This window comes from Heteronotia binoei, chromosome 19 (genome assembly GCF_032191835.1).
Source record: "Heteronotia binoei isolate CCM8104 ecotype False Entrance Well chromosome 19, APGP_CSIRO_Hbin_v1, whole genome shotgun sequence".
Lineage (NCBI taxonomy): Eukaryota > Metazoa > Chordata > Lepidosauria > Squamata > Gekkonidae > Heteronotia > Heteronotia binoei.
Genome location: NC_083241.1, coordinates 24,825,541 through 24,850,143, shown reverse-complemented (window position 1 = coordinate 24,850,143; position 24,603 = coordinate 24,825,541). Strand labels below are relative to the sequence as shown.

The following is a 24,603-nucleotide window of genomic DNA, read 5'->3' as shown; positions in this document are numbered from 1 at the left end:
ACTAATTATATGCAACAATTATAATTTTTTTAATTCAAAAATGCAGAACAAAGCACAGCCATATCGTCTATAACTAAGACTGACTTCAATACCTAACTAAAAGATTCTTGCTCTGCTTTTCAGGAATTCCTATAGGAATTCCAAACTACCTTGTAAATTCATTAGGTGGATCTGTAACTGGTTGACAGATCGCACCCAAAGAGTGCTTGTGAATGGTTCCTCATCCTCTTGGAGAGGAGTGACAAGTGGAGTGCCTCAAGGATCTGTCCTGAGGCCTGTTTCGTTCAACATCTTTATAAATGATGTGGATGAAGGAATAGAGGGAACGCTTATTAAATTTGCCGATGATACTAAATTGGGAGGGGTTGCAAATACAGTAGAAGACAGAAACAGGATACAGGATGACCTTGACAGGCTGAAAAACTGGGCTAAAATCAATAAAATGAATTTTAACAGGGATAAATTTAAAGTTCTGCATTTAGGCAGGAAAAATCCAATGCATGGTTATAGGATGGGGGAGACTTGTCTAAGCAGTTTAGCAGTAGTATGTGCGAAAAGAATCTAGGGGTCTAAGCAGTCAACATTGTGATGCGGTGGCTAAAAAGGCAAATGTAATTTTGGTCTGTATCAACAGAAGTATAGTGTCCAGATCACGTGAAGTGATGGTATCGCTTTACTCTGCTCTGGTAAGACCTCACCTGGAGTATTGTGTTCAGTTTTGGGCACCACATTTTAAGAAGGATATAGACAAGCTGGAATGGGTCCAGAGGAGGGCAACGAAGATGGTGAGGGGTCTGGAGACCAAGTCCTATCAGGAAAGGTTGAAGGAACAGGGGATTTTTAGCCTGGAGAGGAGGAGGCTGAGAGGTGATAGGATCACCATTTCAAGTACTTGAAGGGTTGTCATATAGAAGATGGTGTGGAATTTTTTTCTGTGGCCCCAGAGGGTAGGAGCAGAACCAATGAGTTGAAATTAAATCAAAAGAGTTTCCCACTCAACATTAAGAAGAACTTCCTGACAGTTAGAGCGATTCCTCAGTGGAACACGCTTCCTCAGGAGGTGGTGGGCTCTCCTTCCTTGGAGGTTTTTAAACAGAGGTTAGATGGCCATCTGACAGCAGTGAAGATCCTGTGAATTTAGGGGGAGGTGTTTGTGAGTTTCCTGCATTGTGCAGGGAGTTGGACTAGATGACCCTGGAGGTCCCTTCCAACTCTATAATTCTGATACTATTAAAATGGGCACAAATTCCCTAAAGACAACATTACAAAGCATTTTAATAACAATTTTATAATAATGCCAAAGACTTATTGTGCAATCCTGTGGTCATGCTACATCAGCTGGGGAATCATTGGCTGAGAAGAGATGGGCATTTAAAGCCACCTGGGGGGCAGGAGGCAGGCGGACCAAAAAAGCACGTCCACACGCAAATATCTGCCTCCCATCCCCGTCCCGCCCCCAGCTTTGAAAGTGGTGCCTTTTCACTGGGGTGCCTCTGAGGAAGGCCGGGAGAGTGCCCGGGGAGCAGTGGATGAGATGCATGAGTGTTCCAGATGCTCCCCGGGCATCCACGGCCTGCCCCTTTACCAAGCGCCATCCAGAAGCTCCAGGGTGCTCTATTTCCGCTCATCCGCTATCAGCCATTATCTGCTAATGAAGGACAGTTTACATTGAAGATAACCTGCCACAGGGAGCCATACACTAGCATCACCGCAGTGCCAACTCTGTATCAAGACTGGTATGAATGCCAGAACTGGATGGTGCCAGGTGCCTCTCTATATACTGTCCTAGCCTCTGCTTTTCCCCACCTCTCTGACACCCTTCCCTCCTTTACCTGACTCTCTCCCTTGCCTTATCCAGGCCTTCCCTTTCAGTTTTTCTCTTCCCATCCCATTCCATCTTTACCTTTCAGTATGTTCTCCCCTCCCCCAGTATTGGCACTAACCGAGGCTGTGAAAGTAATATCTGTGCTGCTTAAATTTTAAACCATCATGTCTTCACTCTGCTTGCATGCCTGTTCCAACTAATGCTAATATTTCCTTGCCTACTTCTACTGACGGACAGTAATCCAACTGAGTGGGGATGGTGGTCTGGGTTTAGTGAAGAAACGAAGGAGTACTGACAGAACTGTTTCTTAGTTTATCCTTGATTTTATACTAAATTTAGATGTTTATAGTTTTAAAAGGCATATTTCTTTTATAATACAATTGTATTGCCTCATACTTGTTATTATCCAGATTCTTATGAACAAATGCCTAACAAAGGTTTTACAGATACAGATATACTGTCCTTGTCTTTCTCTCTCTCTGTTTGCAGAAAGCCCAACAATAGATGCAATAGCTAGGATGTTCCCCCTCTCTCTCTCACACACACACTCAGTGCAATGTAGACTACAAAGGAAGTCCTACAACCGTCATACACGGGGTCGTTTTGTAAAAAAAAAAAAAAAGGTGGCAGAGCTCATTAGCATAACTCATTAGCATATGCTGCCACCCCTCACCCCCCCATTCAAAAGCAACCCAATGCAAGAAAGGAAAGCTCCGGGTGAGCCAGGCCTGCTTGGGCTGGCTAGAGATCGAGCCAGCCCAAGCAGGCCTTGCTCGCCTGGGGCTCTCCTGGGCCACCCGCCCCAGTCAAAAGGCCAGCAAGCCACCCACAGCCCAAAATCACATAAGAAGTGGAGAAAGAGTGGCACAGGCTTCTCCAGGGGTTAATGAGCACTGCTGAGGGCATGGCAAAGCCCCTGCTGGCTGGCTGGCTGCCCAATCTCCTAATCCAGGGATTGTGATGCAGCTGCACCTACTACTCAATGGACAAGGTAAGTGGGGAGGAGCTGTGCTCCTGTGAGCTCCTGCTGAATCTGATCATACAGCTTGAAGCCTGCCGGAACACTGGAAAATTAATCTGACTTGCTTTTGTAACTTCTTTCCCACTGCTGGTCAGTTAAAAAAAAAAACAGTGGGTGTTACTATTATTTGGTGGATATGGACATTCAGTACTCCAGCTTGATACTCAAATTCAGCTGTCTTCATGAGGGGCTCTCATTCCTAGAGGAATCCAGAGGATCCCACTCTCTGACTATTTTTGGATGGAAGTGAGGGGCTGAATCCCAAAGAGTTCACAATCCCATGATCCCTGTTGATATAATCAGTCAAAGGGTGGTTAGTGAAAGGATGGATAGCCAATCAGTTAGACGATGCAAGCAGCTCAGCCCTACTGATTGGTCCTAAAGACGGAGGAACCAAAGCCAGTTCCTCGTTTCACAAACGCTGGCCTTGAACATCTGTGATTGCAACCAACCAGATGCTGCAGGGACATCCATGAAGACAGCAAGGAAACATCTGTATTGTTTATCCTAATAACTTAAGGCTACCGTCTCCAGACACACAGGATAGAAGCATGAAGAATTTTCCAGAAAGTGAATAAAAAACTAGCAAGCCAAATGCAATTGCCAATGCACGTATGGAAGTGGTTGTTTTCAATCTGGCCATAAAGAATGCTGCAATAGCTAGATACCAAGTCACCGACTTGCCTTAGTTGTGGTAAATGATTAATACTGACTCTGTGTTTAGTTGTCTGAACTACTAATTTGCCAGCAAGTTAAAAATGCACCACCCTGCCTGCTCAAAAGTGTAAGAAGAGAAGACTGATCTGCCCTGGAAATACATACCTGATTTTGAGCCACAGGAAGGGGCGATCTGGCCATTGGGACAAGAGCACATGTTTGGTCTCGAGCAAAATCCATCTCCACAAGAATGTCTACAAATTGCTGTCGGGGAGAAAAAAATCAGAAGAGTAAGCTTTAAAGGGATCAGCATGTTTTATATTACCTTTTTTAAAATTCTGTTTTGATATTGTTAGAAACAGGGGTGGAATTCTACCAGGAGCTCCTTTGCATATTAGGCCACACACCCCTGATGGAGCCAATCCTCCAAGAGCTTACAAGGCTCCTTTTTGTAAGCTCTTGGAGGATTAGCTACATCAGGGGGTATAGCCTAATATGCAAAGGAGTTCCTGCTAGAATTCCACCCCTGATTCGAAAACATGGACCCAGATGGCCCAGAATAGCCCCAACTGGATAGATAGATCTCAGATGCTAAGCAGGGTAGGCCCTCGTTAGTACTTGGGTGGGAGACCATCAAAGAAGTCTAGGGTTTTCCTTCACAGAGACAGCCAATGGCAAACCACCTCTGAACACCTGGCTCAAAGGGCATTGTTTGCAGAAAAAGCCCAGCAGGATCTCATTTCCATATTAGGCCAAACTCCTTGACATCACCATTGTTTTGCAGAGGGCTTTTTTGTAGTAAAAGTCCAGCAGGAACTTATTTGCGTGTTAGGCCAAACCCCCTGACACCAAGCTAGCCAGAACTGAGTTCCTGCTCAAAAAAGCCCTGTTGGCTCGGATTCTAAACCTTGCTTCTGTTTCTGACCCGCTTTGTCTATTGCAGAGGTTTCCTATGGTGCAAGGTGCTTTTTGGATCACTGAAAGAAACTAATCTTGCCAGACTGAAGGTTCCTAGTTCCAGAGGATCTACCTTCGCAGCACAAGTGAATGTAAAGTTAAGAATCCAAGTCCCCAGTTTTAACAGTTTGGAGGGACGGTGGCTCAGTGGTAGAGCATCTGCTTGGGAAGCAGAAGGTCCCAGGTTCAATCCCTGGCATCTCCAAAAAAGGGTCCAGGCAAATAGGTGTGAAAAACCTCAGCTTGAGACCCTGGAGAGCCGCTGCCAGTCTGAGAAGACAATACTGACTTTGATGGACCGAGGGTCTGATTCAGTATAAGGCAGCTTCATATGTTCATATATGTTCAACATAAGCCCTGAGAGTTATAACTGGGTATAAGAATGTAGAGTAAATTTAAATAAACAAACACAGGTGCAGGCATGGCGTGAAAACACAACAGGGGACTCAGCCCATGAGGACTGCATGTTTGAGGAAGAAGAAGAGACTGGATTGATTTCATACCCCACCCTTCACTACCCACAGAAGTCTCAGAGCGGCTTACAATCTTCTTTCCCTTCCCCTCCCCACAACAGACACCCTGTGAGAAGTGTTCCCTCTAAGCTGAGTTAGTGTGAGCTAGCTCATGGGGTTTTTTAGCCTCTGGCTTACACATTTTTTGTCTAAACTCGGGAAAAATGGCACCAAAGCAAACTAATTTATGCAGTAGCTCACAACTTTAATCCCAGTAGCTCACAAAGTAGAATTTTTGCTCACAAGACTCTGCAGTTTAGTAGGAGCATTGCCTGTGAGGTGGGTGGGGCTGAGAGGGCTCTCACAGCCAGCTACCCTTTCAAGGACAACTCCTGAGATAGCTACGGCTAACCCAAGGCCATTCCAGCAGCTGCAAGTGGAGGAGTGGGGTATCTAACCTGGTTCTCCCAGATAAGGGTCTGCGCACTTAACTACACCAGGGACTCACTGCCTTCCACATAAGGAGCATGTTACAGCAAGTAACACACCCAAGAAGAGAATAAAAACATGAAATATGCAGATGTTTGGCTTGATTTACACAAGATAAATGTTTGGGGGGGGGGGTGGAGATGCTTCTCAACATGTCATTGCAGTGTAATAAGCCAGAGGCTCTCTTGCTTTAGCAGGAACTTGAATGACGCCACCTCCCCCAATGTGGCCTGAGTAGAGAGGCCATGTAGAAGTGAAAGACCAGGGCCTGCCACTCCCAAATGCATCCAGACAGGTGTTTTCATGGCTCAAGAGAGCCAGGTTGGTGTAGCAGTTAAGTGTGCAGACCGGGTTTGATTCTCCAATCCTCCACTTGCACCTGCAGGAATGGCCATAGCTCCGGCAGAGGTTGTCCTTGAAAGGGCAGCTGCTGTGAGAGTCCTCTCAGCCCCACCCACCTCACAGGGTGTCTGTTGTGGGGGAGGAAGGGAAAGGAGATTGTGAGTCGCTCTGAGACTCAGATTCGGAGTGGAGGGCGGGATATAAATCCAATATCTTCTTCTTCTTCTCAAATGCCAAGTTACATGAAGCTGCAGTCTGTCCAAAGATTTGTGTTCCATTTCCTCTTCGAGCAACCCACTACTCAATCAATCAATCAATCAACCTTTAATGGCATATAAAAACAGGTTAAGGAGAACAATGGGTTGAGAAACAGAGAACAGGTTAAAATACTGAACCTCAGGATTAGAGCACAAATACATAAGATCACAGTTAAATGAAACAACACGGCTGTTCCTTGTCTTGACGAGTCTTTTTGGCCCAGTACAGGAATAAGGAAGTATTCACGGTTATGTCAGGAGTAACATCCTTCAAAAGAAACTGCACCTTCTCTGGATCAGCCAGACCCAACCCACTACAAATACAACTAGGTATTACCAAGGTGAACCATTTTCCCCATTGCTGTAATGGCATGATAGGGGTAGTGGACAGCAACTGCCACACAGGATAAAAATGAAAAAATGTGTGAATGGTGCCGCCATTACATTAGCAGTCTGAATGTCCTTGGAGATATTTAGGTTCTGGGGAGTGGAAAGGGTGGGGCTGTCTCAGGAGTCTTTTGCCTTAGGAAGAAGCATATCAATGCCGTATTCCACAAACCAGATTAGTAACCTAAAAATACTTTGGCTAACCTTTACAGAAGTTGCAGTGAATACACATGAAGCTGCCTTACCCTGAGTCAGACCACTGGTCTATAATACACAGACCTATTCTGCAGTCGATGAGCGATTTCCCACTAGCCTTATTCCACTCTAAAGCTCCTCTTCTCCACAGGGCTTCCATCGGATTTCACACTATCTGCCCTGGGGCTGCAACTCGCTTTGCCTTTTTCATGCAGCAAACAGAAACCGGTTTTTAGAGGATCTTGTTTGCTGTGCAAAAGAGGCGGAGCAACGGAAGCCCCACGGAGAAGAGGAGAGTGAGAGCGGCATAAGGCTAGTGGGAAATCGGTCAATGTTTCTCTGCCTCCAGGCTTCTGCTTTTTTCGGATTGAGTGATCGATTCCCCACCAGTTGCTGTGTGGCTGCATTTTGACCCACGGCTCCCTCCAATTTCCCTCGCTTCTAACTGATTGCTAAAAAAACAAGATCAAGGAGACGCAAGGAAAACTGGAGGGAGCTGCAGGTCAAAATGAGGCTGTGCAGCAACTGGTGGGGAAATGACCATTTGATCTGATGAAAGCAGAAGCCCAGGAACAGAGCAATAGCAGTTGCAGAATCGGTCTCAGTATTATCTACTATGACTGGCAGCAGATCTCCATAGTCTCAGGTAGAGTTCCCTCCCCCCCCCATCAGCTATACCTAATCATTTTAGTTAGATGTGTCCAAGACTGAAGCTGGGACCTTCTGCAAGCAAAGCAGATGCTCTGCCAGGTGAATCATACTTTGGACAAGAATACTTTTAAAAAAAGATATTTGAAGACACAGCAAACCTAGTTTTTAAGAGGGTAAGTTGGTAACATATGTTTAACCCAAATAAATAGTAAATTGAACTTACGGACTATGCATTGATTTCCACCAGGTAGGGTTTTCCATCCAGGACAGCAATAGGCATTGTAACGTGATCCACATACGTTGGGTCTACAAGACAGACACAAAGAGGAATTGCAGTTGCTTTTTATGTCCTTATACAGCTGAGTGGTTTTTTAAATGAAAAAAGAGGAAAACTGAGGGAAGAAGAGTATGTAGTCTTCATGGGAACAGACATGTTTATTATATATTCACCACGGTGATATGTAGCTCTCTAGCATCGTCAGAAGAGCTCTGCCTTCCTGGTTATGTGAGGAAGACTTAACAGAAAGGTTTGCATATCTTAGCATGTGTTATTGTACCTTTAGGATAATTATGCACATATCTGTAAGTCAGCCTGCTTACTTTCTTTTGCTAGTCATCTTCTAAAATATCACAGGTCTGTCAACAGGACTAAAATGCCCTTCCTGTCTTATTAATGCCCTTGCGGCTTAATAAGATGTTATTTACCAGGTGATCTTTTAAATTTTTATTTTATTTATGCTATTTATAGTCTGACTTTCTCACAGGAACTCAAGGCAGATTACACAGAGCTTGTCAGTACAAGCAACAAAATGGAACCATTAGAAAGAGCCAAGGTCTGGAACCACCACAAAGAATCAAAGCAAAGCAAAATAAAGAAATAAGCATTAACATGACACATTATACAGGGCCTTTTTTGTAGCAGGAACTCCTTTGCATAATAGGCCACACCTCCCTGATGTAGCCAATCCTCCAAGAGCTTACAGGGCCTACTGTAAGCCCTTGGAAGATTGGCTACACCAAGGTGTGTGGCCTAATATGCAAAGGAGTTTCTGTTACAAAAGAAAGCCCTGCACATTAAGCAGTACAGAAATTACATAATAGGATCCTACTTCCAATAAGCTATACACAGTAGTAGAGACCACAGCCCCTAATCATTTTTCCAAATAAGCATATGAACCATTTTGTACAGTGCAACCCTGTTACCTGTGCAGAAAAGCCCTCTTGAATAATTCAGTTTTGCATAGTTTGCGGAAAACCAGGAGGGTGGGAGCTTTCCTGACCTCATTGGGCAGTCCGTTCCATAAGATAGGAGAAAGCATGTGTACGAGTAGTTGTTGATTTTGGCCATTTGCAGGTTGGCACCCATAGAAGCCCCTGCTGATGTAAGTAAAGTTGTCGTGGCATGGCATGGGGCAAAGGTGGCCCCACAAATAAGAGAAGCTAAAGTGGCTGTGTTCACACAATGCACATAGGTGCAACAGGTGTCAAGACTGCAAGACCAACAGGGGATGCACTAGAACAAAGTAGGAGTCAAGTTGCACCTTTAAGACCAACAAAATTTTATTCAGAATGTAAGCTTTCGTATGCATGCATACTTCTTCAGACAAGGAAACGGAATACGATGGGCAGAAATACATATAGCTGGGAGGTTAAGAGTGTAAACCGGGGTGTCATACATGCAGTCCGGGGGCCGAATCAGGCCCCCAATCAACTGGCTGTCATCTGCTTCCTTCTCCCTCTCTCTTGCTTCCTTCTGCATCACAGCATGCTTTGTCAGACTTGCTCCATTGCTCAGGAGCTACAGAGCAAAACATCTATTTTCTCCATTGGCTGAAGCTCCTCCCTTGGGGAGGAAGTGGGAAGGGAGAGCTTGCTTTGTCAGAGCTACTGAGCCAAGCCTCTCTTCCTTCTATTGGCTGAGGCTCCTCCCTCTCCTGGTCTCTTGGGGAAGGAAGGAAAGAGATAGAGCTTCCTTTACCCAGTTTGCTGGATCCCATGGAAGAAATACAAAGAAAGCACCTTTAAGAGCAATGAGTACTAATGTTTTTTAAGTTTTTTAAATCTTTAATTGTGTTTGTCTGTGTCCTTTTATAAAGTTTATATCTCTGCTACCTTATCTTAAATAGGTACACACATGGCCCAGCCTGACATGGTCTCATTTATGTCAGATCCGGCCCACATAACAAATGAGTTTGACACTCCTGATGTAAAGTAAAAGAAAGTTAGGATCAAATGGCAAAACAGTGTAATAAATTGGAAGACCATTTGTTCTGGACCATATTTGTATCAGTTTACACTCTTAACCTACCAGCTATATGTATTTCTGCTCACTGTACCCCATTCTGAATAAAACTTTGTAGGTCTTAAAGGTGCCACTTGACTCCTACTTTGTTCTACTGCTTCAGACCAACACAGCTGCCCACCTGGATCTATCTAGGGGATGCACTAGCAAAAGTGCAGGTCTCTGTGGAAGCACAGCAAGAGGGAAGGGAGCCTAAGAGAAGGAGGAAGTAAGGACCATGAGACAGAAAGGATGAATGAAGACAGCTGGGAAGGAAGTCTGCATTGACACTCTGACCACCCACCTGTAGCCCATTTCACTATTATTTGAATCAGGATTGGCCAACGTTTGTCTTGCATGGTCCACCAGCACTTTTTAAGTTTGCAAAGCAAAAATGCATACTCAAAAACATCAAATTTATAGTTAGTAATATAACATTATATACTAAATGCAGTCCAGAAACAAAACATCGAATCATGTTGGGTCGCACAGCAGTGATGAGCATGAACTGAATATGGAAGAGAAAGGACATCAGCCTAACAACCAAATGCAGATTAGTCTGTGCAAGGGCTTTTTTGTAGCAGGAACTCCTTTGCATATTAGGCCACATACCCCTGATGTAGCCAATCCTCCAAGAGCTTACAGGGCTCTTCGTACAGAGCCTACTGTAAGCTCTTGGAAGATTGGCTACATCAGGGGGGTGGGGCCTAATATGCAAAAGGAGTTCCTGCTACAAATAAAGCCTTCTGCTATTGTGTTCCCCATAGCAACCTATGGCTGTGAAAGTCGGGCCATGAAGAAGCAAGACAGGAGGAAAATCAACTTTTTGAGCTGTGGTGCTGGAGAAGGTTCCTGTGCATTTCTTGGACAGCAAAGGTGACAAACTAGCAACTAATGGAATGCATAAAACCAGACATGCCATTGGAAGGAAAAATCACAAAACTGCGACCGACTTATTTTGGCCATGTCATGCAGAGGAACACACCAGAAAAAGCAATTATGCTTGGAAAAATATGCAAAAGGAAACCTGGCTGTCAAAGAACACAGAAGCTAGACACCATAAAAGTCAACACCAGCCTGAGCATGGAACAATTTAAAGAAAGAGCACAAGATTGGAAAACATAAAAAGGGCTGGTCCATAGAATTGCCAAGAGTAGGACATGACTGAATGGTTAACAGCAACAACATATAACATTATATTAACTGGCATGTTTACCATATCTCTAATTATATCCAGCCCTTGAGAGCAGCTGTTACAACTGAGCTCTCGTGGCTCACATTAAAAAGAAGAAGAGGTTGGATCTATACCCCGCCTTTCACTAAACAAAGAAGTCTCAGAGAGGCTCACAATCTCCTTTCTCTTCCCCTCACCACAACAGACAGGAAATGCAAATGAAGGATGCTGGAGAGACCAATAGGAGGGATTGCCAGCAACTAAAGGGGGCGTGTTCAACTCAGCCGCAGTGTATGTATTGAGTGGAGTTGCTTGTGCTGTTTGTGTCTGTTTCTTCTTGAATGAACTGGTGCTGCTTTACTTAAGAGATGACTGAACTCACTTTACAATAGATACTTTTATTATCAACCACGAATTTCAGTAAATGGAACTTCCTTGTCTAGACGCAATATGCCTAGTTGGAAAGGGCTATCTCCATCATGCCCAACTTGCACTATTCCATTTTTGGAGACAGAGCACTGGTCTCGAGGGACTTTTATTCAGAACCAGCATGACTGTATTACAATTCAGCCCAGGATAGTTTTGTGCTAGGCAGGGGTGGAATTCTAGCAGGAGCTCCTTTGCATATTAGGCCACACACCCCTGATGTAGCCAATCCTCCAAGAGCTTACAAGGCTTTTTTTTCACAAGCTCTTGGAGGATTGGCTACATCAGGGGTGTGTGGCCTAATATGCAAAGGAGCTCCTGCTAGAATTCCACCCCTAGTGCTAGGTTATAGCACCACTGTGTCAGGCAAGAAACACCCCAGTGTTACCAGAAGGGAAGGAATAAAGGACATGATCCTCAGACGCCCAGTTTCCCAAACAGCTGCAAACATTACAGTTCATACCTTCCACTGGCACAGCTAAACACAATTTTGGGGCCAAGGGTGCCAGCTGTAACTGCAGATTCCATTGTGTTTCAGCCACATCCTTCATAATAAAATAAAATAGCTACACCACCATAAATACATCTGGAGTTCCCCTCTTATCAGCCCCAAACAGTGTACCAATACTTCATGCCAATAAGGTAAGCAATTATTTCAAATCCATGTTTCCTGCCTAGGGAAAATGAGAGATTTTATCAAGAAAGGAAATGGCTATTTTTGTTGCTCGCTACCAGCAAAAGAAAACACGAAAGTCTCCTTCTCATTTCAGTGCAAAGAATAAATTTAGATCCAGCGCTCGTGGTCTAAACACTAAAGCACCCACTTAAATGTAAAGAAGGCAGCAAGGAGCCTTTGTACGACAGGCAGTTTACAACATGGAGTTGTGCCATGTCTCGTAAATCACCAACCCAGTGTATTTTAATTTATATCCTGTTATCTCTGAACAGCTTCCTTAGATTTTTTTTTTTAAATGGCTATACTGTGGAAGAAAAAGAATGGAACATTGTCCCTCCCCAGGCAAAGATACGGAATTTTTTACTTACAGAGAGGGAGAACAAATATTCTAACACCCTTCAAGTTCACTGGCCAGTGACGGGGAGTGGTTGCCCTTAACTCTATAGCCCTCAACTCTGAGCAACATTTTTTTCCAGGACAGATGGAAAGATGGAGAGCCAGTTTGGTATAGTGGTTAAGAGTGTGGATTCTTATCTGGGAGAACTGGGTTTGATTCCTCACTCCTCCACTTGCAGCTGCTGGAATGGCCTTGGGTCAGCCATAGCTCTTTCAAGAGTTGTCCTTGAAAGGGCAGCTGCTATGAGAGCTCTCTCAGTCCCACCCACCTCACAGGATGTCTGTTGTGGTGGGGGAAGAAGATAAAGGAGATTGTAAACTGCTCTGAGACTCTGATTCAGAGAGAAGGGTGGGGTATAAATCTGCAGTCTTCTTCTTCTTCTAAAAATCTATCAGTCTGACCCAGGAGTCCCCAACGTGATGACTATGGGCATCATGGCTTTTGTCCACAACTTCCCTGGTGCCCACTAAGTTTGAAGAAACTGGGCTGGAGCTGGGGGGGCCTTTGCCCAACAAGTCTTCTGAATAGCCACTGGAGATGTGATTGGCTATGTAAGTTTTTTAAAATGTTGTTTTGGCACCAGCTTCCACCACTGTACAAGGTTCTTCACCGTGCAGCTGAAGGTAAGCTGTGGTAGCGATTTTATTGCTGGCTCTGCCTCTTGTGGCAGCTACATTGAGGCAGCTATTTTGTGTCTGCCCCCACCATGCTATGCCCAGGGCTTTTTTTGTAGCAGGAACTCCTTTGGATATTAGGCCACACCCCTTCTTATGTAGCCAATCCTCCAAGAGCTTACAGAGCTCTTATTACAGGGTCTAATGTAAACTCTTGGAGGATTGGCTACATCAGGGGTGTGTGGTCTAATATGCAAATGAGTTCCTGCTATTAAAAAAGCCCTGGCTATATCAAACCTCCAGTGGTGCCCACAAGCTCATAAAGGCTGGGGATTCCTGGTCTGGCCAGTTTACATATAGTTTGGTCTTCCTGTGGCTGGTGATTGTACACAAGAAGGGAGTGAAGCCGGCAATCTCTAGGCAGCCCATCCTCTAGCTCAAACTCCTTTGTTATGAGGGCCGGATCTGACATAAAGGAGACCTTGCTGGGCTGGGCCATGTCAGGCAGGGTCATGTGTGTACCTAGTTAAGATTAGGGAGCAGAGATAGAAAGTTTATAAAGGACACTGACAAACATAATTAAATTAAAAAAAAACATGCTTAAAACATTACCACTTGTTGGTCTTAAAGGTGTTTCTTTGTATTTCATAGGAGACAAGGAACTGGGCAAAGGAAGCTCTGGCTCTTTCCTTCCTTCCCCAGGAAACCAGGAGGGGGAGGAGCCTCAGCCAACAGACAGTAGAGAGGCTTGGCTCAGTAGCTCTGCTGTTCAACTGAGAGAGCATGGGAAAGCAAGCTCTGCCTCCCTCCTCAAGGGAGGATCCTCAGCCAATGGAGAAAACAGAGATTTTGCTCTGTAGCTCCTGTGCAATTGGGCAAGGCATGCAAAGCAAGCTGTTATGCAGGAGGAAGCAAGAGAGAAGGAGAAGGAAGCAAATGACAGCCAGTTGCTCATGGGACTGATAGGAGCCCTCCAGCGGCCTGATTCAGCCCACGGGCTGCATGTTTGACACCCCTGCTCTAGCCAGTCCTGCAAACATAGTAAGCAACACATTTAATTAGTACAATGATTGTACTGCCAGCAATATTGTGGCCTTGTTGAATGCTGGGGGGACTCACACAACAAGCTGGTATGTCTGAACTGAACTCTATGGAGTCCTGCAGAGCTGCAGCGTTCCAAATAAGTTATGAACTCTCAGAAAAAGAACAGAGCTATGTAAGCCAAAATTCCACCTTGTGATGCACTTGAGATTTATCTGCCTCCCTCTTTCCCCCTCCCATCCTTCTGTGTTTGCCAAGTTGTACTCAGTACAAATTCCATTCAGAAAAACCAGGGAGCTTCTCTAATCCACGCCACACAGGGCACAAATGTTGCAGAATTCATAACAGAGAGAACAATGCCCAGCTGTCAGCTCAGATAAGCTTGTCCCTGAAAGCCGATGACAGGAAGGTCCCTCCTCCTAAACAAGCTTAGCAGCAACTGTCAAGATACCCCTGACCTATCATTAGCTTTGATGATCGCTGCAACAGACCAGGGATATGGGACCTTGTGGCCAAGAGAGCAAGGAAAAGCCAAAAGGCATTACCTGTTTCAACACAACAGAGAGCCAAGGGAAAGTATCACTAATAACTTTGGATATGCTAAATAATGCCTTTCAAGCCACTCCAGCAACTATTTGCAAGTGGATTTTGCCAGGGCTATTTTTTTGGTAGGAAAAAGCGAGCAGGAACTCATTTGCATATTAGGCCACTCCCCCTGATGTCACCATTGTTTCACACAGTGTTTTTGGTAGAAAAAGCCCTGCAGAACCTCATTTGCATATTAGGACACACCTTCTGAACACCAAGCCAGCCGGAACTGCATTCCTGTGCGTTCCTGCTAAAAAAAAAAAAAGCCCTGGATTTTGCCATTTCACACAGCAAAATCCAGTTACAAAGTGAATTAAAATTGGATTGAAAGTGTGTTATTTACTGTGTGTGAAATAAGCTTTTGTATCATCCTCTGCAAACAAGTCTAATAAAAATACCCCAAAGCCATCGATCTTCAGAATTTCTGGCCCAAATAAACCTGTTTCACATTGACTTGACCATCCAGGAACCCCTGGTTCAGGGAACCCCTGCGCAAAATTGCAGAGGATTCTGGGACATGTTCTAGGATGCACATGGGCTCACATTTGCAGTCCACCAGAAAGTTTTCTGCTGCGTTACGGCTTGAGACAGACAAAAGGGACATGTAGGGTGATATCAGATGGCCGGTTTGGGGCCGCTTGAGGCCGCCCCAAATAAAGCCAGCCGGAAATAGAGTGCCTCAGAACTTCCGGATGGTGCTTGAAAAAGGGACGGGCCGTGGGTGCCCGAGGAGCATCTGGAATGCTCATGCGTCCCGTTTGCTGCTCCCTGGGCGCTCTTCAGGTGCTTCCCGGCCTTCCAGAGGGCCAGGAGCCGCCTTGGAGGTGCCCCAGTGAAAAGGCACCACTTTTGACCTGGTGCCTTTTTGAGGCAGGTGGATCGGCCCAGAGGATGGAGTGAGTTTGGGATCGGGACAGCTGCCAGATGTTGCTGTGTGGACAGGGAATTTGGGGCACTTTCTGAGGCATCTCTGGGTCAGCCCAAAGTGCCAGTCTGTTAGCCGCCATAGTTTCTTAGGAGGCATCAGTGATCATGCCTACCAACTTGGCCAACACCAATCAGAGTCACTCTTTGAGATTCACTACAGGGTTTGGATGCAAAGCACGGGAATGAGCATAGAAATGCTGAAGTAACAAAGCCTACTCAGTTTCTAATTTGATTTGGGAAATCCACTGATCTCAGATTTGGCCAGTGGGCAGGACTGGCCCTGCTTCTGGCAGTAATCAATACAAGCTAACATGTGAGGATAGCTACGACAGGTGATGCCTTCTGTAAGCTTTGCAGTGTAAGAACTGCCAGTTTGGTGTGGTGGTTAAGTGCGCAGACTCTTATCTGGGAGAACCGAGTTTGATTCCCCACTCCTCCACTTGCAGCTGCTGGAATGGCCTTGAGTCAGCCATAGCTTTCACAGGAGTTGTCCTTGAAAGGGCAGCTGCTGTGAGAGCCCTCTCCAGCCCCACCCACCTCACAGGGTATCTGTTGTGGGGGAGGAAGGTAAAGGAGATTGTGAGCCACTCTGAGATTCGGAATGGAGGGTGGGATATAAATCCAATATCATCATCATCAACAACAACACTACCACACATTTTTGACACTACAAGTAGGAGGATATGCAATCTGTTCACACGGGGGCACTGGCTGTGCATTTTGGGCTTCACCTGTATCGAATGGACACACCATTACATACTCAGCACTGCCATCCAGGTGCCTACAGGAAGGAAAACCAGCTGCACTGGGCAAGCTTTCAGGGCAGCCAGTCTACGGTTGCTGACTTTCTCACTGTGGACCTCTTGATTGGCTTCCAAGGTAACCCACAGTTCCCTGGAACAGATTTAGAAAACCACAGCTCCAAACCAACCCGTTTTCCCAGGAGAATCCACAAAAGATGCATACAGAGGTCAACACGGGCAATCAGAATTTCCCCAAGGCCCTACAAGGGGCACAGATGCCCCTCGGGAAATGCTGACTCAAGACTGTCCCAAAACTGCCCCTGCAATGACCCTTCCGAAGAAGCAGAAGCCAGTTCTGGGCAAAAGACACTGCCCATCTGTCAGCTTCCACAGGCACACAGCTCTAAACTGGCACAGCTGCAAGCTCCGCCTGAGGGAAAGCATTCCACTAGAAAACCTGGCACACACTGGTGAAAGCCTGGCGAAAGTGTGGGAGTTGAATAAATTAAGGCTGGGAAGCTAGACAGAGTGGGAAGAGTGAGTCTCTGAGAAAGCAGGACAGGGAGCTCAAGCCGACAGCCGAAGTCTGAGCAAAGGCCCGGCAAAAGCAGTTCTTGAGAGAAAGCAAAGAGAGATGGCAGTAATGGTCATATTTTTAAAGCCTTTTACAATTTCTACAAACGCAGCTTTGGAAAATTTCAGAGGAAGCTGGCATTGCTGGTGATCGGGGACCCAAAGATTACAAAATGCATTCTTTCCAGCAACCTCTAGCTGGCCTCTGCCTTTCGGAGATCAGCATTTTGGAGCTATCCAACATAGCAATGGTTGTTAATTGCTGATGCCTATGTTTAAACAACCAGGGCCAGTTTCAATTGCTCAGCAGTGAGGGAAAGACTCTGCACATGCTCTCATTTATCCTCCACCAGATCCATGTCTGAACCGAGGCACTGAAAGCAGTTTCCAGGATAAGCCTCAAAGGCACCCTTAGCTCACATTAAGCCCTGAAAGAATGTTCAGTTCAGGAAGCAAACAAATATGAAGCACTGAATTCCAAATATCACCAAAAGCAGGAGCAAACTTGAAGATTCAGAAACAGAGGGAAAGACCAGCCCTCTGCCATGATGGATGTCAAGGAGAACATTAGTTTGATTTTCCAGCAAGCATGGGGGTTTCCTGTTCACTTGGCGAGTCTTAGGACAAAGTAACATGAAGCAGTTGCTTCCAAGAGCTGACCTGTACTTCCAGTCTCCAAATTCTCTGTGCCATTTTAAAATGTCTAGGCATTTTAGATCCTCAGTGGGTTAGGAGTCATATGAGCAGGCCTTGAATTCAGAAGCAGCTCACAGGAGCAAAGCTCCTGAACCTTTCTGAGGGTTCCCCCTCTTCCTCCCCACCTACCTTGTCCATTGAATAGGAGGTGCAACTGCATAACAATCCCTGGATTAGGAGAGCAGGAAGCCAGCCAGCCAGCAGGGGCTTTGCCATGCCCTCAGCAGCCCTCATTAACCCCTGGAGAAGCCCACACCACCCTTTCTCCTTTTATGTGGTTTTGGGTGGTGGGTGGCTTGAAGCCTTTTGACTGGGGGAGGGGGGCTGCCAAGGAGAGCCCAGGTGAGGCAAGACCTGCTTGGACTGGCTGAATCTCTAGCCAGCCCAAGCATGCCTCACTCGCCTGGGGCTCTCCTTTCTTGAGTTGGGTTGCTTTTGGCTGGTGGGGGTGGGGTGGCATATGCTAATGAGTTATGCTAATGAGCCCCACCACCTATTTTTCTACAAAACGACCCCTGCATATAAGCACCGTTATCAAATGTGGCATCTCTTTCCAGGAAAGTGGGCAAGGCCATTGCTGGGTGAGGCTTGTGGATGGCAGGTAATTCTTGTCCCTCCTTTGTCATCTTTTTTTCTAAGCTGAAAATCCCCAAACCCTTTCACTTTTCCTCATGGGAAAGATGCTCCAATCCCTTGATCATTTTGGTCCCCCTCTTGTAGGCTTTTCCCAGCTCTGCAGTATTATTTTCTCATTGTGGTGACCTTATTTTCAGTATCTTTCCCCCCACCCTTAATCTCCAGCACGGAGTTTGCCTTTTTCACTGCCACTGCACACCAAGTCAACATTTTCACTGACCTATTCACTACAGTACTTTCCTAGCAGTCTCCGCCAGTTTCACACCTCATCAGTGTACGCTTCCAGACAAATATGTATAAAAACTGCTCATGTGAACAAGCATCTTCAGTCAGAGTAGGGGTGTCAAACATGCAGCCTGTGGGCCAGAACAGGCCCCCTGGAGGGCTCCTATCATGCCCGTGAGCAAGTCACTGCTGCTTCCTTCCATCCCTCTCTCTTGCTTCCTTCTACATCACAGCTTGCTTTGCCAGGCTTGTTCAATCAAGCTACAGAGCAAAGCCTCTGTTTTCTCCAACAGCTGACCAGAACATGAAACAACTAATGTACAAAAGCTCACAATGCCCAGCCATTTCACGTCTTCCTCTGGGTCTCAGCCTCAAAGCACTGACCACGACATTTCTGTAATGAATGCCAATAAATCAAAAGCAGGTTTGCAACTTACAGGTGCACACCTGAACAACACCTGAACAGCATACTCAAGATAGCTACAGCACAGACATTGTCTCCAGATTTTGATGCAAAAATTCAAAGCAAGAGTTGTCAGTTAACAGAGACTGTCAAATAAACACAATATTGTAAGAGAGGAAATGTTTCAAACATGTTTTATTAAAGTTTTTTTTTAACTTTGTGTCCTTTGCTACCTGACATTACATTTTCTGACACACATGGCCCGGCCCGGCCCAACAAGATCTCATTTATGTCAGATCCAGCCCTCATAACAAATGAGTTCGACACCCCAGAGTTCAAGAGTCTCAGACAGCCAATGCTGGGAAAAACCATTATCTGTTGGAGACACTGAAGAGTTTCTGCCAATTAAAAGTAAACAATATTGAGCCAGATGGTATAAGGCGGCTTCTTATGCCTTTGGGCTGAGATGGCCAAGATGGCATGAACTCTTTTCTGCTAACACTTGGGAAAAGAGCAAACCAAAACAATCTGCCTCCTTGCAAGCTTATTTCTCCACATTCTACCAACTGTAAAACCAGTTGTTGTTATAATTATGATAATTGCCCTCTGATTATGGGATGAAATCTGGCCTTCACATTACCATGACTTAGAAAATGACATTCTGAAGGGCATGAGAACCACTTAATATGGATAGCATTAGACAGGAAAAAACATTGACGTATATATGTGAGACGGTATTTGATTCTCAGAACAAGCAGACCAGACCACAATGCCCACCCACGATTAAGCAAATGTTTATCTTATAAAGGAGGTGGTGACTGCTGCTATGTCTCCTAAATCTTGACCAGCTTTTAAACACAAAATGTACGTTTGCCATGTGAAATGTACCTCCTATGATTTATCACTCCTCCTTTCTTTATTTCTCCCTCGCCAATGTGACCGTTGAAGATTATTTGTAACATAAAACATTTCCTTTTAATATACTGGCCTTGAGTACACATGAGGATAAGCATGGTTAGCATAAACCTGTTGTTTTAACTCTGGTGAAGAACTCGAATGAGAGGATGCTTAAGAAAGGGGAGAACTCAGATCAGGAAAGTCATGCCTTCCAGACTTTGTGGGGCAAAGCCTGCTTCCTTTGGGGCTGCTGGCTGTATCGTCTTCCCCTAGCAGATCACAACCAAAGGGTTCAGGGTCATTTCAACCGCCTCTGAGAATTATACAAGGAATTCTTAGTAGGCAATGGAAAATACTAATATTGTTCCACAAAGCACTGTTTAGGGACTATTTCCCACATTTGCAAAGATGAACAGCCACCTTTCAGGAATGCTCTGGCTTTAGTTTTCCTGTACTGGGCAAGGGGTAGATCTAGATAACCTACAAGCAGGGCTTTTTTTGAGCAGGAACGCACAGGAATGCAATTCCAGCTAGTTTGGTATCAGGGGTGTGGTCTAGCATACGAACATAAGAGAAGCCATGCTGGATCAGGCCAATGGCCCATCCAGTCCAACACTTTGTGTCACACGGTGGCCAAAAAACCCAGGTGCCATCAGGAGGTCCATCAGTGGGGCCAGGACACCAGAAGCCCTCTCACTGCTGCCCCCCGCCCCAAGCACCAAGAATACAGAGCATCACTGCCCCAGACAGAGAGGCCTAATATGCAAATAAGTTCCTTTTTTGCAAAAAAAAAAAAAAGACCTGTGTGAAACAATGCTTACATCAGGGTGTGACCTAATATGCAAATGAGTTCCTGCTGGGCTTTTTCTAAAAAAAAAAGCCCTGCCTACAAGACACCCTCCACTCCAACACTAGGATGGTATGAAAGCAAACCAAAAGCAGGTCTACTCACATCTATTCAATTAGGCTTACTCCCAGGAAAGCATTCGTGGGATGATAACTGCATGGCTGCAAACCTAAGCACATCTACTAGGGAAGAAAGCCCCACAGAGTTCAGCGGGGCTTTCTGTTGAATAAATATGCTTAAGATTGCCACTGCCCATTAGGGGGTTCAATAAGCCCATGGGAAAGATGAAAGATGTTGTGTGCAATCTATTAAGAAAATCTCTAGCATCCATCCTACTGAAACAAATAGAGGTTACCACCAAAGGTTTAGTATTCCACCGGTCCTATTCATCTGAGTGGGGCTCATGCCGGAGAGCACAGATTGCTTCTGCTAGCAGTGTTGATTCAGCTTTCCCCACTTACAGAGTGCAAGAGCAGTGGACCTGTGCCAAAAATATAATTGTACTCCTTACTCTTTGACAGTTGGGAGTAAAATTTCTAAGCCATGGCTGCCCTCCTTTTCCCTTTCCTATCCACCATCTGCCTTCTTGCCTCTTTTGCTCCCTCAACAGGGGCCCAGAAGGCAACACTCAAAGTCCCTAATGATACAGGGCTCTTCCAACATCCTGCCTCAGCTCAGCAAGAATAAGGGGGGGGGGGGGGAATTAAGAGGCAGAGATGACTGGGGATTCTGCAGCTGCAAGGCCTGGATGGAAGTCAGGAATTCAAAATGACATGTAGCAACAGCAAATGTTTCACTGACCTCCATTTCTATCAGACTGGGAATGGCCAAATACGGTAACTGATATTACTCAACACCAAGGAGACCTCTGCAAAATGTTACGGAAGCGTCTCCAGAATGGCAAAATCACATCCAGTCTGACGGCGGGGTGCCATTCTCACTTTCAGACAAAGACATGGAATAACTCCTACGAGCATGTTCTTCTGTTCTTGTCATGCCAAAGTAAAGGCAATTCAGTTCTTGATGCTTAATGTGTGAGCATGTACATCCTAGCTCCTGGATGTAGGACACACACATATGCCTTAACTTTACAAGAAACAATTCCAGTGCTTCCTCAACCTGTTCCAAAAATTCTGATGGCTTTCAAGGAATCTGTTGTGTCCAAGTCATGGGTGGGAATTACAACAGGATGGGTGGGAATCACAACACATTTCTGCTAGTACCGGGGGGGGGGGGCATAAAAAAATAGGTTGCTTACCTGTAACTGATGATCTTCGAATGGTCATCTGTGCAATCACACACATGGGTTTTCCGCCTGGAACGAACCGACCTCGGAGAATTTAAAGCTAGCCTAGGCGTTTATTTTGGTGCGCATTCCCTCTCGTCTTGGGGAGCAGGCATCCACTGCGCATGCCTGGAGCGAGGGGGAGGCACTCCACCCACCCAGTTTCTTCTAGCCACTGTATAGAGAAAGTTATTAATAAGGCAGAGTATAAACCAGCAGCAGGGAAGGCTGGGCAGGTGTGTGTGACTACACAGATGACCACTCGAAGATCATCAGTTACAGGTAAGCAACCTGTTTATCTTCATCGTGGTCTCTGTGCAGTCCCACACATGGGTGACTGGTAAGCTGAAGTGCACGGAGGCGGCTGCTGGTTCTGAAAAGGAATGACATGAGTTAAGCATGTATATAGGTACAAAGGTATTGTACTTACAGGAGAAGAGACTGTAGGCTTCAATCAAAGATAGAGTGAAGTACAGCTTGTCCAAAGGACATGTCTCGCCGGGCATGAACGTCTAAGGCGTAGTGCGTGGTGAACGTTGATGTAAAAGACCAGACCGCAGCGGCACAGATGTCTTCCATTGGTACACCCTTACAGAAGGCCAAAGACATGGAAAGAGCTCGAGTGGAATGAGCTTGCAAATGTTCGGGTACGGGCTGTTTAGCTAGTTGGTAGCATAAAGCAATAGCAGCCACAATCCACTTTGAGAGTCTCTGGGTAGAGATTTTGTATCCTTGTTTAGGGGTTCCATAGGCTATAAAAAGTCTAGAATCCTTACGGAAAGGGCGGGTCCTCTCAATATAGTAAGTGAGGTCCCGACGTATGTCAAGATTGTGTAAGGTTCGTTGGCCCGCGTCACTAAGTTTCTGAAAAAAGGAGGGTAGAGTGGTCGACTTTCCCAGATGGTAAGGTGAAACGACCTTTGGTAGGAAAGTAGGGTCAGGACGTAGAACCACTCTGTCATGGTGGAAGACAATGTAAGGTGGGTCCATCCGAAAAGCACAAACATCGCTAACTCTTCTGCCAGATGTAAGTGCCACTAGTAGTGCTGTCTTCCATGATAAGAGATGCAGTGGAATGGATGCCATTGGTTCAAAGGGAGGTTTCATTAGTTGGCTCAGAACAAGAGATAAACTCCACGTAGGTTGTAGTTGACAAATTGGGGGTCATAGATGCAAAATGCCCTTTAGGAAGGCTCTTGCAGCAGGATGAGAAAAAACAGTGCATCCTCCAATATGCAGGTGAAGGGCTGAAAAAGCGGCCAGGTGAACCTTTAAAGAGGAGTAAGCCAGGCCTGAGTTAGAGAGGAACAAGGTGTATGACATGATCTGAGCTATAGAGGACTATGTAGGGAGGAAATTGTGTTGATCAGAATACGCTGCAAAACGCTTCCATTTTTGAGAGTAAGACTTTCTAGTGGACGGTTTTCTGGCATTTAATAGAATATGTCGGACTTCTGCAGGAAATTCTAGAAATTCTCCAGGCAGTCAGTCACAGAAGTCCCGGATCGTGATGTAGGACCTTGCCGTCTTGTTGCAAAATGAGGTCTCGAGTTTGAGGGAAGTCATGAAATACACTGTTGGAGAGAAGGGGGTGTGTGGTGAACCATGTTGGCGGAGCCACCAGGGTGTGACTAGGATACAATTGGTCCGATCCAATCTGATTTTCTGAAGTGTTCTCGTTATCAGTGGAATAGGTGGAATAGGTGGAAAGAGATAGTGTAGTGGTCCCTCCCACTGATGGAGGAAAGCATCTCCCGCAGACTGAGTTGATGGAGGGCCTCAAGTATAGAAGTGTGGGCATTGGGCATTGTCCGGGGAGGCAAACACATCTATGACCGGAATGCCAAACATTTTGAAAACTGGTTGGAGGTAGCATTGTTTGAGGGTCCATTTGTGGTCATTCATGAGTTGGCGACTTAGTGTATCTGCTTGGGTATTTTGAATTCCCGGCAAATGGACAGCTGTTAGATATATTTTGTGAGCAATGCTCCAATGCCAGAGGGCTAAAGCTCGTTTGCATAGACGGACAGATGCAGTGCCCCCCTGCCGGTTGATATAAAACACGGTTGCTACGTTGTCTGAGGTGACCTGGATGTGTAGACCGTGAAGAGATGGTAGGAATGACTTGAGTGCTCTGTGGACCACCAACAGCTCCAGGCAGTTGATATGGAGGGATTTTTTGTAGGCTGTCCACTGCCCTTGTACCATCAGTGTGCCAAAGTGGGCTCCCCAACCCCACCTTGAGGCATCTGTCATGACAATGGCTGACGGAGGTGATCTTATGAATGGCATCCCTGCCAGAAGGTGATGTCCTATTGTCCTATTGTCCACCATTCCAGTGCTGGAAGGATGTGATGTGGAATGGTTAATAAAGTTTGTTGGCATTGTTGATGCGGATGGTTCCGTACGAACCATAATTGCAGAGATCTCGTGCGGAGTCTTGCATGGCAGAGGACGGAAGTCGTGGCCGCCATAAGACCCAGCATGCGCTAAAAGATGAGAGCTGTCTGGGTAGGATGAGATATGATGGTAGTGGCCAGAGACTGGATATTTTGAACCCTGTCTGCAGGAAGGTTGGCCTTGTGGGATACCGTTGATAGGCGTGCGCCTATGAATTGGATGTCTTGTGTTGGGACAAGGTTAGACTTTTGAAGGTTGACTTGAAGGCCCAGTGAGGATAGAAGTGCTAGAATAGTAGAATAGTGGAAATGTCCTGCTGAAGTTGCTCTTGGGATTTAGCCACAATGAGCCAGTCGTCTATGTAGGGATATATGGAGATTTTTCATTGGCGAACCGACGCCGCCACCACTGCCATACACTTCGTGAAGACTCTTGGCGCTGTCGATAGGCTGAAGGGGAGGGCGTGGAACTGATAATGTTGGTTCCTGACAGCGAACCTCAGGAATCTTCTGTGGCAATGGTTGATGATAAGGTGGAAATA

The 24,603-nt window shown here is 45.8% G+C and overlaps 1 protein-coding gene across 1 annotated transcript in view; it reads right to left on the bottom strand.

Annotated features, from left to right (window-relative positions):
• FBN1 (fibrillin 1) overlaps positions 1–24,603 on the bottom strand; it is a 307,005-nt gene that overhangs the window by 257,133 nt on the left and 25,269 nt on the right. Inside the window, 2 exon segments of the mRNA XM_060259853.1 lie at positions 3,669–3,767; positions 7,457–7,539. Of these exon segments, the coding sequence (XP_060115836.1) occupies positions 3,669–3,767; positions 7,457–7,539 (182 nt within the window).